The 15,223-nt window shown below is 46.0% G+C and overlaps 1 protein-coding gene across 1 annotated transcript; it reads right to left on the minus strand.

The window, feature by feature from the left end:
• Positions 1-4,989: 4,989 nt before the first annotated feature.
• On the minus strand, positions 4,990-14,307 carry EIF2B5 (eukaryotic translation initiation factor 2B subunit epsilon). Its single transcript, XM_082839445.1, has 16 exons — positions 14,097-14,307; positions 12,857-12,981; positions 11,834-12,019; positions 11,565-11,742; positions 10,989-11,069; positions 10,637-10,714; positions 9,802-10,114; positions 8,800-8,945; positions 8,430-8,571; positions 8,203-8,304; positions 7,914-8,021; positions 7,687-7,777; positions 7,259-7,382; positions 6,415-6,540; positions 5,872-5,982; positions 4,990-5,696 (listed from the first exon to the last, which is right to left on the minus strand). The coding sequence occupies exons 1-16, from the start codon at positions 14,304-14,306 to the stop codon at positions 5,637-5,639; spliced, it is 2,181 nt and encodes a 726-aa protein (XP_082695571.1). The 5' UTR covers position 14,307; the 3' UTR covers positions 4,990-5,636.
• Positions 14,308-15,223: the final 916 nt, after the last annotated feature.

Here is a 15,223-nt window from a genome sequence, read left to right on the forward strand (position 1 = left end):
AACAGGGGAAAGAGTAATATGGGTGGTCAGAAAAGGCCTCTTCCATTTGAGTTAAGACCTTGAACTAATGAGGAAGCAGCTATAAGAAGGTCTGGTCTGGGGGAAGAGCATTCTAGGCAGAGGGAACAGCGAAGTATAAAGGCCCAAGGCAAGAATAAACTTGCCAAATTTGAGGAACAAAAAGAAGGCCATTGTGACTACAATGATAGTGGTAGATGAGGCTGTAAAGGTAGACTGGGACCAGACCACATAGGTCCTTTTAGGCCACAGTAACAAATATGGGCTTCTCCCACTCCATTTTGTATACTGTTGCCAAATTAGCATTTCAAGATGAAGGACCTCTTTCAGACACCTCTTCAACTCAGAAACCTCTCCACATTTCGCAATGCCTTCCAAATATCCTTAGCATGATATTCAAAGCTCTCCATAATCTAACCTCTACCTACCTTTACAGCCTTTTTTTCATTATATCCTGACTAAAGTTTTGACTTAAGCAATTCAACCTACTTGCCAGCCCCTGCACACACCTTGTATATTTTTATTTCATACCTTTCCCTCTACTTTAAAATTTCATCAAAGTAATATGTGTGCATAGACAAATATTAAGAAAACTTACAGCAGTCCTGTCTCATTTCCCTCCCCACCCCCACCCCAGTGTACCTTTTAGCTCATATTATTTCTTGATATATGCATTCTAGACATTACTTATTGATTTCCAATTTTGATTGATGGATTTACCTTTCTTCCACCTCCCCCTAACCTCTTAAAATGATAAGATCACATTTTTTGGTTAAGATAATACAGTACTTATATTACTTATAATATAGTATCGACATTTTGACTATGAATAAATGCTTCCTTTACAACTTTTCCTCCTGGCATAATCATTTTTTTAAAAAATTAATTTTTGGCTCCATTGGGTCTTCGTTGCTGCGCGCGGGCTTTCCCTAGTTGCTGCGAGTTGGGGCTACTCTTCGTTGCAGTGTGTGGGCTTCTCACTGCGGTGGCTTCTCTCGTTGCAGAGCACGGGCTCTAGGCGCGTGGGCTTCAGTAGCTGTGACTCGTGGGCTCTAGAGCTCAGGCTCAGTAGTTGCGGCGCACACGCTTAGTTGCTCTGCGGCACGTGGGATCTTCCTGGACCAGGGCTCAAACCCGTGTCCCTGCACTGGCAGGTGGATTCTTAAAAACTGCGCCACCAGAAAGTCCCAGCATTAATCATTGCCTTGCTTTTTCATTTTTTTTCTATAGTGTACCTATCATTAAATCTTTCCACATACTCTAATAGGTTCTCAATTCATATTTTATTCATTCAGCCCAATGTATTAGATAATCCGTTTTCTTTCCTGGGGGCTTCCATTCCATTGCTCTGGTCTGCACTGCTGGCTGTCTCAGCCTGTGAACAGCTGTCATCCTGGGACTTCTCTGCATCATTCTCAGAACTCCCTTTACCTCTCATCTGTGTTGGATCCCAGTTTCTTGGATACTTTACTCCTTTGTTTAGTAAAGCACATCCTTTGGTAGTTCCCCTTGAAAGCATGGGAAATAAAAACTTGTGGCGGGGGGAACTATAATGGAAAAGAATCTGAAAACAGTATATATTGATATAAAACTGAATCACTTTGCTGTACACCTGAAACTAACACAGCATTGTAAATCCACTATACTTCAATAAAAAGTTTTGTTTTGAAAAAAATTTTTAAATTTGGGGAGAAACCTGAAAAGATGAAAGTATGATTCTGAGTTGAAAGTAATTTTCCTTCAGAATTCTGAAAGCATCACTCCATTGTCTTCTAGCTTCCAGTGTTGCTATTTAGTGATCAGTTTGATCTCTTTCCTAGGCACTTGTTTTTAACTCTTTGTAAGTCTTTAGGAAGCTCTCTTTATCCCTGAGGTTCTCACATTTCTTGGTGATGTGCCTTGGTGCTCATTCACTGTGCTAGGCATTGGGTGAGCCCTACCCATCTAGAAATTCAACAATATTTTCTTGAATTATTTAATAACATCACTACCATATTTCCTTTCTTTCTGCAACTCCTGTTAGATGTTGTACCTTCTGGATTGATCCTTTTATCTTTTTCTCCTTCATCATCCATTTCATTTTCAAATGATTTCACCTTTTTGTAAGATTTTAACATTACTTCCAAACTTTCCCCTATCCAACTGTATAGGTAAAATATTCACAATTAAAAATTCAATAAGTATATAAGGATGGACATATAATTTCCGTATTTGGTTCTGTAGTCCTCCAGTTCTCAGTAGGAAAAGAAAATTCATATAGTTTTTTAATTTCTAAAAGCTCTTTTGTTCTCCAATTCTTTTCATAGCACTTTATTCATAGACACAATATTTTCCCTGAGTTTTGAGAATTATAGCCATTTCCCCCCCTAAAGTTTTCGAAAAGCTCCCTACTTTGTCAGTTTCCTTGGTTTCAATTTTCTGTTTGTTTTGGTCTCCGCCTTTCATACGTTGGAAGTTTCTTCAAATGTTTGGTGGCCTTTAACAGTCTATTCATATGTAAGAGTGAGATACTAAAAATCTGTTTGGAAGTTCTGTCCATGTACGCAGCCTAACAGGCTTCAGTGTTCAGTATACGGCGAGCAGAGGAAGATGGCTTTTTTTTTTTTTGAAACAAAATTCTAAGTATTTGTAGGCCTTTGGTCTGCAATTGTTTAGTTAGTTTTGGCCTGGGGGTATAAGCCAGTGTGTGCTGACATTCAGAGCCCTACCACTCATATACTTTCATTTAATCCCTCATTTTCAATCTAGCCCCTCAATCCCATCCCCACCGCATCTCCTATCGAATCCAGAGGTTCTAAAGATTTATTTTCCCTGAGGTTCTGAAATTTCGTGGTGTTACTTTGTTCATTATGCTGGGCACTCATGGGCTCTTGTCAGTGTAGAAACTCATGACCTTTGGGTTTAGGAAACCTTCCTAGATATTTCTCTGGAAATTCCTCCCCACCATTTCTCCAGACTAAATCTCCCATTTCCTGCAGAGGAGAAGTAGGGGTAATCACTTGGTTGGATCAGATAAAGTGGGGACCTGGGGGAGCTTTTTCTCATACAGATCTTTGTCTGATTCTCCTCCATTCCACCCCCAGTTCTCAGGACCCAATCCTTAACCCCTCTACTGAGCCTTTTCTGGGTTCAGAAGGGCACACTGGTTTGCTTCTTGTTAATAACCACCTCAGCAGGTAGAGCCCATCTCATTCTGCTCTGCTAGGTCAACTTTCACCCTTCCATTTATTTTTTTCCCCAAAATGTTGATGTCTCTCATTCATTGTTGTCACCTTCTGTTTTCCTTATCATTGAGTCACGTGCCTTTTTTGAAGAATTCCTTTGCTACCATTTGAAAGTGGTTTTGGAATAAAAAGCTCATGAGTTTTTTCTCTTTTTTTTTTGGCCGCTCCACAGCACAAGGGATCTTAGTTCCCCGACCAGGACCAGGGATCAAACTCGTGCCCCCTGCAGTGGAAGCACGGTGTCTTAACCACTGGACCGCCAGAGAAGTCCCCAAAGCCCATGTGTTTAATCTGCCATATTTAAATGGAAACCCTTTGCTTTGCTCATAATGTTCCCTCTACCCTTTCTATTTTTTAGGCCACTCAAGTGTCACAACCCTGTAAGCCTTCCCTAATCACTGCAACTAGAAGGAATATTTTCCTCCTAAAAAGTTCTATAGGCCACTTCTGATCTCTGCCACCCATCAGGTATAAATCAGAGGTACCCTACAGTTGCTTGTATTTAACTGCCCCTATTAGGTCCATGCCATAACCTTCAAATGCTCTCTAGTCACTAGGTCCTGTATTTGACAAAGGAGAAACTGAAATTCACTGCATAAGAAAAGTAAATTAAGTCAAACCCTGGCCAGCCTGTTTTTTCCTCTTTAGAAATACTGAGTAATGCCCCTTAACACCCCTTAGTACAGTTCAGTATCCCTTTCCTCATCTTACTCCTCTCCACCCAACTGAAATGAAGAAAAGGCAACCATTTTACCTGTGATGTCCAGGAGGGCCACTTGTTACCAAAGACATCTGCTACAGTTTAAGTGTTAACAGAGTAAGGTTTATAGGAAAGCAACAAAGAGCTCAAAAAGGTGAGATAGAAGGGCCTGTCTCATGTTTGAGGTTAAAGGAGACAATATAGGTGACAAATTCCAGCTCTAGAGTCCAATAACAAATCCCTGCTCTATCAATTACCAGTTACAGGACCTCTATGAACATCAGCCTCTTCATCTGAAAATGGGGATAAGACCTACTTCATAGGGCTGATGTGAAGGTTAACTAAAATAACACATGAAAAGTATTTAGCAAAATGACTGGGGACTTTCCCTGGTGGTCCAGTGGTAAAGAATCTGCCTTCCGATGCAGGGGATGCAGGTTTGATCCCTGGTCAGGGAACTAAGATCCCACATGCCTTAGGGCAACTAAGCCTGTGTGCCACAACTACTGAGCCCATGTTCCTCAAGTAGAGAGCCCACGTGCTCTGGAGCCCGCACCACAACTAGAAAGAGAAGAAACCCGCACACCACAACTAGAGAGAAGCCTGCACGCCGCAATGAAAGATCCTGCATGCCGCAACTAAGACCCGATGCAGCCAAAAATAAATAAATAAACGTATATAAAAAACAAATGTCTGTCATGCAGTAGATACTCTCTCAATACTAGGGGACAGCCCATTTCACAGGTTCTTCCTCTGTTCTTAGGATATCCATTGCTGGCTTGGGGTTGTATTTGCCTCTGGGGGCAATTTCCCTTCACTGAGACACTGAATATGCTGAAGGAAAAAGAATTCTGGATTATGAGGCTCAAGTCCTTAGCTTTACCCCTCAAGAGTCATGAGACCTTGAGCAAATTCCCTTATCTATAAGATGAAAAGTAGCCCAGCTTCTCTTGACAGTAGTACTGGATCAAATGGACAGAGCATGTGACAGACTGGCAGTGGTTAATGGACTTTACATATGGTTGGCATCATCACCTTCTGACAGAAAAGTGTTTGGACTAGGACTCTCTACAGAACTAGGTTCAGGCACACCACTCCAGGACCACAAATTGGCCCACAAAGTCTGGAAAAGAATCTAGGCCCTCTACCACCATGGCCATGGCAATGGTCAACTAGCGAGGCACCACAGTCCCACCTAGTGGCCATAACACCCCTCTTCTCCCTCTCCACCAGGTGTTAAGAAAGGCTACCACATCAGAGGTTGAGAACTCTTTGTTGACCTACTTCAACTGCTGATCAGTCAGAGTTGCAGAGAAACCAAATATACCCCTCTCTCTGTTTTTTAATATTAACAAATACAAGCAACAGAGAAGGCCAACTGCTCTCTGCTGTTCCCTGAGGGGAAACCAGAGCACAAAGCTGTTCCTCTGGCCTTCCTCTAACTGCAGGGCCTGCCTAGCTCCTCCTTAGGCAGAGTTGTTATCCAGCCCAACTTCCCTCATCTCAACTCCCCAGTCAGGATGGGAGGCACATGGCTGCTGGCGGTGGGAAGAATACTGTAGCTCCAGCCTCTGCTCCTTTAAGTCTCAGCTCAGATGGTGGTCACTCATCCTTCTGCAACTAGCCTCTCACTTGCCCTGGCCCAGAAACCAGGAGGGCAATCAACCACACCCACAGGAGCAGGTAGTGCGACTTCAGTCATCTTCAGATGACTCCTCTTCTGCCTCTTTTAGCCACTGGATGAACCTCTGCAGCTGTAAGGAAGCAGAGCGGAGAGCTACTGAGGGAGGGGCACATAACCCTCCTTTTCTCCTTAGCAGATAAACAGCTCTAACAACCAGAGTCCCAGGGACCAACCACCTGGAGTTTAAGGCCAGGAGCCAGGGAGCCAGGCAACCACTGCAGTAACAGGAAGGCAGCCTGACTTACCTGCTGGTTCTTGCGCAACTGCCGGCCCTTGTCAGTTGTATCCCTTTGGCTGAACCAGCTCAGGATTGTTTCCTCAGCCAGGATCTCCAGCTGGTAGAAAGCCATCAGTACCTGCAGAAGGCCAGCAGAGGAGATGAGATCTCAGGGGCCTTGCAGGGTTCAGCGAGACATAATGGATAACAGAGGAAGAGGAGGCAAGATCTAGTGCCTCTCTACCAGGCCCTCAGCCTCCTTCTACACACGGAGCAGCCTCCTCCAAAACAGGTAAGAATGAGCTCTTCACTCTGATACTGGGACAGGTTTGACTTCTGGAACTATTGCTGGGTAGTGCTTTGCACATTCCCAGGGTAACCTCCAAATGGTTGCCTTACTAGTTTGGCTCCAAGCTGTACTATCCCAGCAATAAGCACAACACTAGGGGTGGATGAAGCTGTTAACCAAACTCCATACGGATTCATGTCAGTCTATTTTGTGTCTCCACGGAGGTCACCAAGGCCTGTTTCAAAGTAAGTGCAGGACTTTGGGGCTTGATGTGGTATTCACCTTGGCGATGGAAGTACTAAGGGCTTCATGCTCCAGGAAGAAGTCCTCAATGGCTGCCAATGCTTCCAAATGATCAGCTGCACGCTTTATGTAGTTCCTAAAAACAGGGCTCCAGGTCTTGAGCAACTGTGGAAGAAAGGAGAAGTTGCAATATATTCCTGAGCATGCACCTACACCTGGACAGCAAAGAAAATCAATATTGATAACATGGGTCTTTCAAGACAAGATGGGGAGTTCCCTGGTAGTCTAGTGGTTAGATTTCGGCACTTTCACTGCCATGGCCCAGGTTCAATCCCTGGCTGGGGAACTGAGATCCTGCAAGTCACATGGCAAGGTCAAAAATTTAAAAATTAAAAAAAAAAAAAAAAAAAAAGACAAGAGGGAGATGATACAGGTCCTGTGGAATTATGTCAGAGGGACTTGGGAGTGCTGGCAGTCAGGACTGGGGAAAAAGAAATTTCCTAGGGAAGGTGAAGGGGGTCAGATGCTGCAGGCTTCCTCAGAATACCTGTTTCCAGCCTAAAGGTTCACCTCATTCTGGTCAAATCATTTTCAGTCAGACAATATGACAGTCCAGGTCTATTCTGGGTACAACTTTGGGGTCTAGTACTGTCTGAATACTGGAATCTCAAAGGCCACTCAGTATTGAACCTAACTTGACTCCCCTGGACCAGCCAAACCTGCTCTAGAACCTAATCTGTGTCCAGAGGCAAGGAGAAAGGAACCACAAGTAACATATATCTCACAAGACCTTCTACTCCTGATTTCCTTTAAAGTCAAGCCCAGTAAGGATGTGTACCTGTCTCCACCCAACCCCTTGTACCCAGCCCCAATCTTTGCTTACGGGAATCAGCAGGGCACAGTAGCGGTTTGGGTCAAGTGGGGAATCCATGTGTTGCAGGGGGAACTCCAGGACCACATGGCTCAGCACCTGCATCACCTCCTTCAGGCTTATGTTGTAGGCGTACCTGTGGGGAGACTGGGGTGACACCAGGGCCTTCATTGGCCCTTTCAGCATACTGTAGGACTATGACTTTGGCAGGACACTGGGGGAGAGAAAGTCAGATGGAACAACATGGAAAGAGAGGGTTTTGGAAGGAGGAAGTCTATGCTGAGGCAAAAACATAATGTTCTCCTTGCTCCAAATGCTACCGGCCTTGTCCAGTTGGGATGTCGAGGGAACAGGTTCCTATTTGGAGAAGAAGTAGGAGAGAACCTACACCTGCCTGGGATTACCCCGAGGAGATGAGAATAAGGAGGAGCTGCTCTTACTTGAGAGAGTTGATCTCTAGGACTAGATTGTCACAAGAAATGTTCTCCTCCTTGCCCCGCTGTAGAGTTCCCAGGACTTCATTCTGGAACACTAAAATCAAAGCAAGAGTAAGTTCATGGGCCAATATCACTCCAGGATGCTTTAAGTCATCCAGTTCTGACTTTATGCCCAACCAAACTGGAGGCTTTCCTCTTTTGTCCCAGACACTGCTCCCCTGGCCACTTACCTTTGATGTCATCCATCTGTGGGGAGCCTGCCCGGCTATCTAGCTCTTCAGAATCCATGCTTCGCTCACTTTCAGTTTCGCTCTCTTCTTCCATGTTGATTTTGAGTCCTGAGAATCCATAAAGGGTGAGAAAAGAGAAAAATGCTGAAAGAGCCATTGACAGAGAGCAATATATCTGCTCAGTCTGCATAAATAAAGTAATGAACAAGTAGTCTGATTCTGAAGTGTTCAATTTCCCTCAAAATAATCTGATTTAGAGGGTGGGTGGCAGGAATAAGGCTTAGCTCACCCCACAGATTCTGCCGTAGTTCCTCCTCTTCCTCCATGTTCATGTCTGCTGTTTTCCAGAGGTAGCCCTGGCCTGCAACTCCGACTTCTGCTGGATTGTAACCTGGAAAAGGCACGGATCTTTAGCAAAGGCCCAGTAGAAGCACCAACCCCTTAGGGGGAACCTTGGTTTTTCTATGGGGCAGAGAGACACACAGATAGATGCCCCACACCTGCTGAGCCTCACACCTTTCAGCTTCACTTTCTCCTTTTCTTGGTCAGCCCCAGAATCATCACTGAACTGACCATCATCCTCATCATCTTCTGCATCGGGAGGGTGCAAAGAGATCACCGAGCCCTCAGGCAGCGTGATATCTGGGCCTACCACCACCTGGAGGAGAAAAAAGGAGTGGGTGGCACAGACTGATTAGTGTGTTGGGGAAAAGTACATCCTGAAAATCAGAGTGACTTTTATTTACCAAGCCAAATAGAAGGTAAATGAAACCACTGGACTGGGACTCTCAATTCAGGGTGGACTGGGTGGACATAAGGCCCCTTTCTGGCTCAGCATAACCACCACTCAACTTGGGGCCTATGTGCAGTGGGGAACAGGTCTTACCTGGGAAGTGAGGACACAGCGTGGCTTCAGGATAACTTTTTCCTTGACCTCAGCATTGTCACAGAGCACAGACTGACGGATCTGTGCTCCAGCAGCCACTCGGACGCCCTGCCATAGGAAGGCCTCGTCCAGCACCACATTATCACCTGGCTCAGGACAGGAAGGATTCCTGGTCACCCAGGGCCCCAATTCCAGACCAGGGCCGTTTGTGGAGAATGGGGCTGACTGACATCAGCACAGCTCCCACCAAGCTCTACTACTCCCTCCCCAATTCACCAGCAATACCCTCTCCCTAAACTTGGGCCAGAGACGCCTGACTACCCTCCACCAGGTTTACAACAATTACAGACTATATACTGGACTTAAGAACCTGAGAACCCTTAAGATTTCTGGAGACTCCTTGAGCTCAAGAACCTTATTAGAATTAAATCCATGCCTAAAAGTAGAACCAAATTATTCCACCTCTTCTTGTACATTTTAGAATTAGAATCTTATTGTTGTTCTTTTAAAGGGGTGGTTCCATTACAAGCATCACTTTCTTATAACCAAAGCAAGTTACTAAGAGTAGAAAGGACACTGGATTTAAAATCAGAACACTCAGATTCAAGTCCCAGCACTGCCTCTTATTAGCTATGACCTTGGGTGAGACAACCTTACAGCATTTTTATTTATCTATAAACTTATCTATAAATAATACCTACCTCACAAGGTTTGTAAACTGCAATGCACTAAAGAGATGTTATTATTGCATGTTAATTATCCAGTTGGTCCTGAATGTGAATATAGGGTACCCTGAAATGTGAAGAGTCACCCAATAACAGGCTCACAGGCCACAAATTAAAGTATCACTGTTTTTACATCCCTATTTCTTCCTTTATTAAGGCAGCCACTCTAGTTCCTTATTCTCTGGGACTATCCCTCTGTATCCTTTTCTAGAGACATGGGGTTCCCCCAGGTTCCTGCTCCTAGGATGGCCAGCTTGACCTCCCCACCTGTACTCACCAATGTGACAGCCGGGGCCAATGACACTGTTGGTGATGGAGCAATTGCTGCCAATGACAGTGCCAGAGCCCAGGAGCACATTTTCCTCCAGTATGCTGCCATGACCCAGGCTGACCTCAGGCCCTCGGTAGATGTTGTGTCGGGAGTGAGTGCAGCTTTGGGTTGTGCTGTCAGTGAAGTTCGCCTCTGGGGTGAGAGGGTAGACCCATCGGCGGATGACATCAGCACAGATAGCAGCATACATGTGTAGGTTGGAGACCCGGGCACCATATTCCTTAGTTGTCACATGCATGTGGATCTGGTTTCCTAAGATCTGAATGAGGAGAAAAAAAGAGAGGTCATTCAAGCAAGCAAGAGAGAAAGAACATCCCAGGAATAATTCTATTCTAACTTTCTTAAGTTTCCTACTGCCTCTCAATGTCACAGCCAAGTGGCCTGAGACTTTTCTCTGTATACTGCTTCCCTCTCCTCTCCAGCTCTTTTCCTTTCTCCTAAGGTTTAATAAAACATAAAAGGGGACCAAAACTCCCCCAACCCTTCCCAAGGGAAAACAAACTTTCACATTATGTGTAATGGTGGATGTTCATGTTTTTAGCAATTTATCTGTTGATCTTGAGATGTTTTTAGCATGTCACTGGTGGTCAGATGGTATTGGGGATCTGCCAAAAACCACAAATGAATCTTTTGCTTTTGTGTGTCAGTAGGGTCTACTGTGCCCTAAAAATGGGCAGAATAAAAAAGCAAATGGAGAGAGAAAAAAAGGGGGACCAAATTTATCAGCATTGAGATAAAATCACAGCCTTCTTCTAACGAGGCATTGGGAGCCTTTTCTTACCTCCTCATTTACTAACAGGCCTCGCACAAAGTCATCTCGAGTTTGGTAGTCGAAGTTGTCTGTAAAGAGTTGAGCCACCTGTGTGGGGAAGTCAGAGGGGGCCAAGGTTAAGCATTATTCTCTGGAAGCAAACACAAGCCCCCAGAGACCTATCAGACACTATGACAGCAGGATATGGGCCAGAATCCCAAAAAAGTCTGCCAATAAGATACTGGGGTCAAGATGATAGCACCTATTTGCTGTAGATAAGAGAATGAAGGAGAAGAAATATACCCTGGCCTTTTAAGGGGGTGATAATAAACCCTCAGAGTTCTACTCTTTAGATGTGCAGGCTTGGCCCTGAGGAGCTCACCTGAGGAGAGCAGATGCTGATATGACAATCAAGTAAATCATAGCGAATCTCCACTCCATCTCCACTGCCCTGGAACAAGCTCTGTGGGGAGAAGTTACAAGGACTTATTATTATTATTTTTTAATAAATTTATTTATTTTCTTTTTGGCTGAGTTGGGTCTTCATTGCTGCGTGCGGGCTTTCTCTTGTGGCGAGCAGGGGCTACTCTTTGTTGTGGTGCGCGGGCTTCTCATTGTGGTGGCTTCTCTTGTTGTGGAGCACGGGCTCTAGGCGTGCGGGCTTCAGTAGTTGCAGCGCGTGTGCTCAGTAGTTGTGGCTCACAGGCTCTAGAGCGCAGACTCAGTAGTTGTGGCTCATGGGCTCTAGAGTGCAGGCTCAGTAGTTGTGGTGCACGGACTTAGTTGCCACATGACATGTGGGATCTTCCTGGACCAGGGCTCAAACCCGTGTCCCCTGCATTGGCAGGTGGATTCTTAACCACTGTGCCACCAGGGAAGTCCCTACAAGGACTTTAACTCATCTCTCCTGCTGAAGCCTGTCACTTTCCCACCTCAAGGACCCCAGATACCCACACACCAGAGGAAAAGAAAAACGTCGGAGGCCTTGGGTCTTCTGGAAATGGAGCACCCGGTTTGTGGCACTATCCACAGCCACTACCACATTGTCCTCATGGCAACGAGTTGGGTGGCTGGGGGATGACTCCTTGAAGATCATCGTCATCACAGACACATTTTTTTCCAGCTTCCGCCTTAACCTGTAAAGGATAGGAGGGAGAGAGTTGCAAAAAAGCAGTCTTAGGGCTCTGCTGGTCCCAAACCTCATCTCTACCGTTTTCCCATCCTGACCTGTGTTCTTCCAGGGCTCTGGTAATATTGATGTTTGAGATGACATCCCCATACACCAGAAGGAAGTCAGAGCGCACCAAGGCCTTAGCATCAACATCACGGAGAATATCCCCCAGTGATCTATATAGCTCTGATGTAATTATTCGAACCACGTTGAGGGATGTAGGGCGGCACCACTTGGATTTCCTAAAGGAAGGGAGGTGAGGGGGATGAGTAAACCAAGCATAAACATCATGCAGAGCTTCCCTATTTTTTCTCCCCACTCAACATTCACACTCCTTTGCTATGGCTTTTTCTGGGTTCCTGTCAGCATCCTTGACTTCAAAGAGGTTTATGAACTATAATTAATGGTTTCAGCATAGTCTGTCACTAGTCTTGCTTCATGGGTTAGAGAAACATGGCTATTTCCTCTCCATACCCTGACCCCTGTCCCTAAACACGGATTTGAACTAAAAATCCCGCTGAGACTTAGGTTATACAAAGTATCCTGGGAACACACATTTCATGCCACTTTTCTCCTTCTAAACCTCATACCAAATTTAGGAGCTGTTTGATGGAGACCATGCTAACATCCTAGTCTTTACTTCCTAAGCTTCCATAAATCCTGAGATTCACTCTTTTTCAAAAACACTTCGCTAAACATTTGTTAAGTGTTTACTATGTGCGTGGTACTAAGCTAGGCACCAGGAATACAAAAATGAGGAAGAGCTCATTATTTAGAAGCTCAGTGGAAAAACAAAGATATTACTCTTGTAACTTGCATATTGGAGCCACTAAATAAAAAGCAAAACCCATTGGGTACAAACTTTGTGAGATTCAGAAAAAATCCAAATGCTATTCTTTAATCTTTGTCACGGCTTCAGCTGCTCACCTCCTAAGTGAAGAGGATGCCCTTAGACCTTATGATGGGATCCAGACAGACACATTTTTCTCCCTCATAATCTCCTCTTATTTAGTTATATCCATCCTAAGGAAACTGGGAAAAAATGGTGAAACATGGAAAGAAAAGTTGCAGAGCCTTACAATAAATGTTCCTTGATTTGGGCAGCCTTCCAGCAACAAAAGACAAAGGTTTCCTGTACACCTGTGGCGGTCAGAAATTCCAGAGTGTAGTCAATTAGCGCCACATTGGCCAGGGGCAAGAGGACCTGAGGGTAGGAGATGAAAAAAAGTCATGAGGGTCCTCCGAGTATCATTCTTTTTCCCCATTTCAACCACAATTTTCACTCCTCTATCAGTATTTTCAAACACTCGTTTTTACTTTATCTTTCCTATTTAAAACTAATCAGGCTGCTGCCTTTGATGTTCATGGCATACTCTAAACATCAGAGTCTAATGGGTTGCAACTGGGATATAGTAGGCATGGAATCTACTTGCTTAGCATCAGACACAGAGCTGGTATAGAACAGCAAACTATCCCTGACAAAGGATAATATAGAAATCAATTACATCTCCAGAAGCTTAAGTACCACTCATGCTTTTTTTCCCATAAAATTTCCTTCCTTGATCCCTTTCTAAGAGTCAGGGGCTAGCCATCCCAATCAACTGTACAAAATAAACAGCCATTAGACTATTTAGAGAGAGTGGTGAGTCAAAGAGGTTTTTCCTGAACTGAATGCAAGTCCTTTTCTTTGAACTGGGGACTGCTGAATGACCCAGCAATCCCTAGGACTAGCTCAGTCCAGTTCCCCAGTGTCTGGACAATACTGGGGACGCGGGCAACCAGCCACTGAACCTGTTCAGTTCTCCTTTTGACAGATAGCACTAGCTGTCACTAAAACCTGAAAAGACAAAAAGCACACTATAAGAGATCCAAAACAGCTGTTACTATGGAATCAGACCAGCCTGCTCTTTTTTTAGGCACATGACCTCCCTTTTGGAGGCAAAAGGAGGTGACAGTCCCTTTCACCTAAGGATTTTTCTTTCCTCTACATAAGTGCGGCGCAGCCTCCTCTTGAGGCACTGAATCCCCGTGTGAAGGCTTCTCACAAGCACTGCTTCTTCATGAGCCCCTGCAGGCCTCCCAGACCTGAGGTGGACAGCATTACGAGTGCCCAAATCTGCCTGCCACTCACTTGGTCAGGCAGTCGTCAGGGCTTTAGACGGTCTCTCCGCCTTCCTCCTAACCAGATAAACCCGATTTCTGGGAAAGACCGTGGACACAAGTCCTTCCAGAGCGCGCCTCACTAGGCAGCCAAAAAGATAACTTGGTCTAGCTCCGCCACCTCCGGACCCTCTGGCAGCTTTCGCGCGCGGCGCTCACCCGAGGCTGGTCCTTGGAGATGGGGAAGAAGCGGCGGTTGAAGCTGTCGGCCACCAGAACTGCTTGTAGGGGCGGCGGCTGTTCCTCCTCCGCCCCTCTGGCTGCTCCACCGCCGCCGCCGCCGCTGCCACCGCCTGCCGGCCCGCTGCCGCTGCGCTTGTTGGGCCGACCGGCCACCACACCAGGCGACGCCACCACAGAGGCCGCCATCTTCTTCTCTCACAGTCACCACTTCCGCTCGGAAACTGACACGGCACGCAGTAGGGGACAAAAAGATCCAGCACTCGAAATGCGAAGCACTAGCGAAGGGAGGCCGGGAGGAGCTGAGGAGAAAGGAATGCGCATGCGTCTCCCCTAGCCCTGCCTGAAGGCTGAGCGGCAAGGAGCACGGCCTGGGGCCCTGCGGCGCCGTTGGCCGCATGTTGAGGCGCCCGGGGTTGGGGTCCTGTGGACTGCAGACTCCATCTGCAAGTATTATCGGCTGTCATTTGTTCGTGAGCAAGCTGAGATTCTTGGGGGATAATGAGACACGTGGTCTCTGCGAAGCGGCCAGCTCCTTTCTGGATGTGTAATCTTCTCCGCCCCGAGCATGTTAAAAATTGTGGTCCTCCGTCTTCATTCTCATCACCTAATGTGACCCGGCACCCTGGGGAGCTCAGAACCGAGTCAGACTGAGGGCACTCACAGTCTACATAAATACAGAACGTGGAATAGAAGGGAGAGTAGTAATTCTATTAAGCGCTCATCGTGGCGGGGAATGATACAAGCATTATCGCACTTAGTTCGTCACACGTCTCTGAGAGAACATTTTATCCATTCGTTCAACAAACATTTCTTTTTTTTTTTAAATTTATTTTATTTATGTATTTTTGGCTGCTGTGGGTCTTCGTTACTGCGCGCCGGCTTTCTGTAGTTGTGGAGAGCGGGGGCTTCTTTTGTTGCGGAGCACAGGCTCTAGGCACACGGGCTCCAGTAGTTGTGGCACGTGAGCTCAGTAGTTGTGGCTGGTGGGCCTAGAGCGCAGGCTCAGTAGTTGTGGCGCACAGGCCCAGCTGTTCCACGGCATGTGGGATCTTCCCGGGCCAGGGCTCGAACCTGTGGGGCCAGGGCTCGAACCTGTGTCCCCC

This window comes from Leucopleurus acutus (assembly GCF_964270905.1).
Source record: "Leucopleurus acutus genome assembly, chromosome: 5".
NCBI classification, from domain to species: Eukaryota; Metazoa; Chordata; class Mammalia; order Artiodactyla; family Delphinidae; genus Leucopleurus; species Leucopleurus acutus.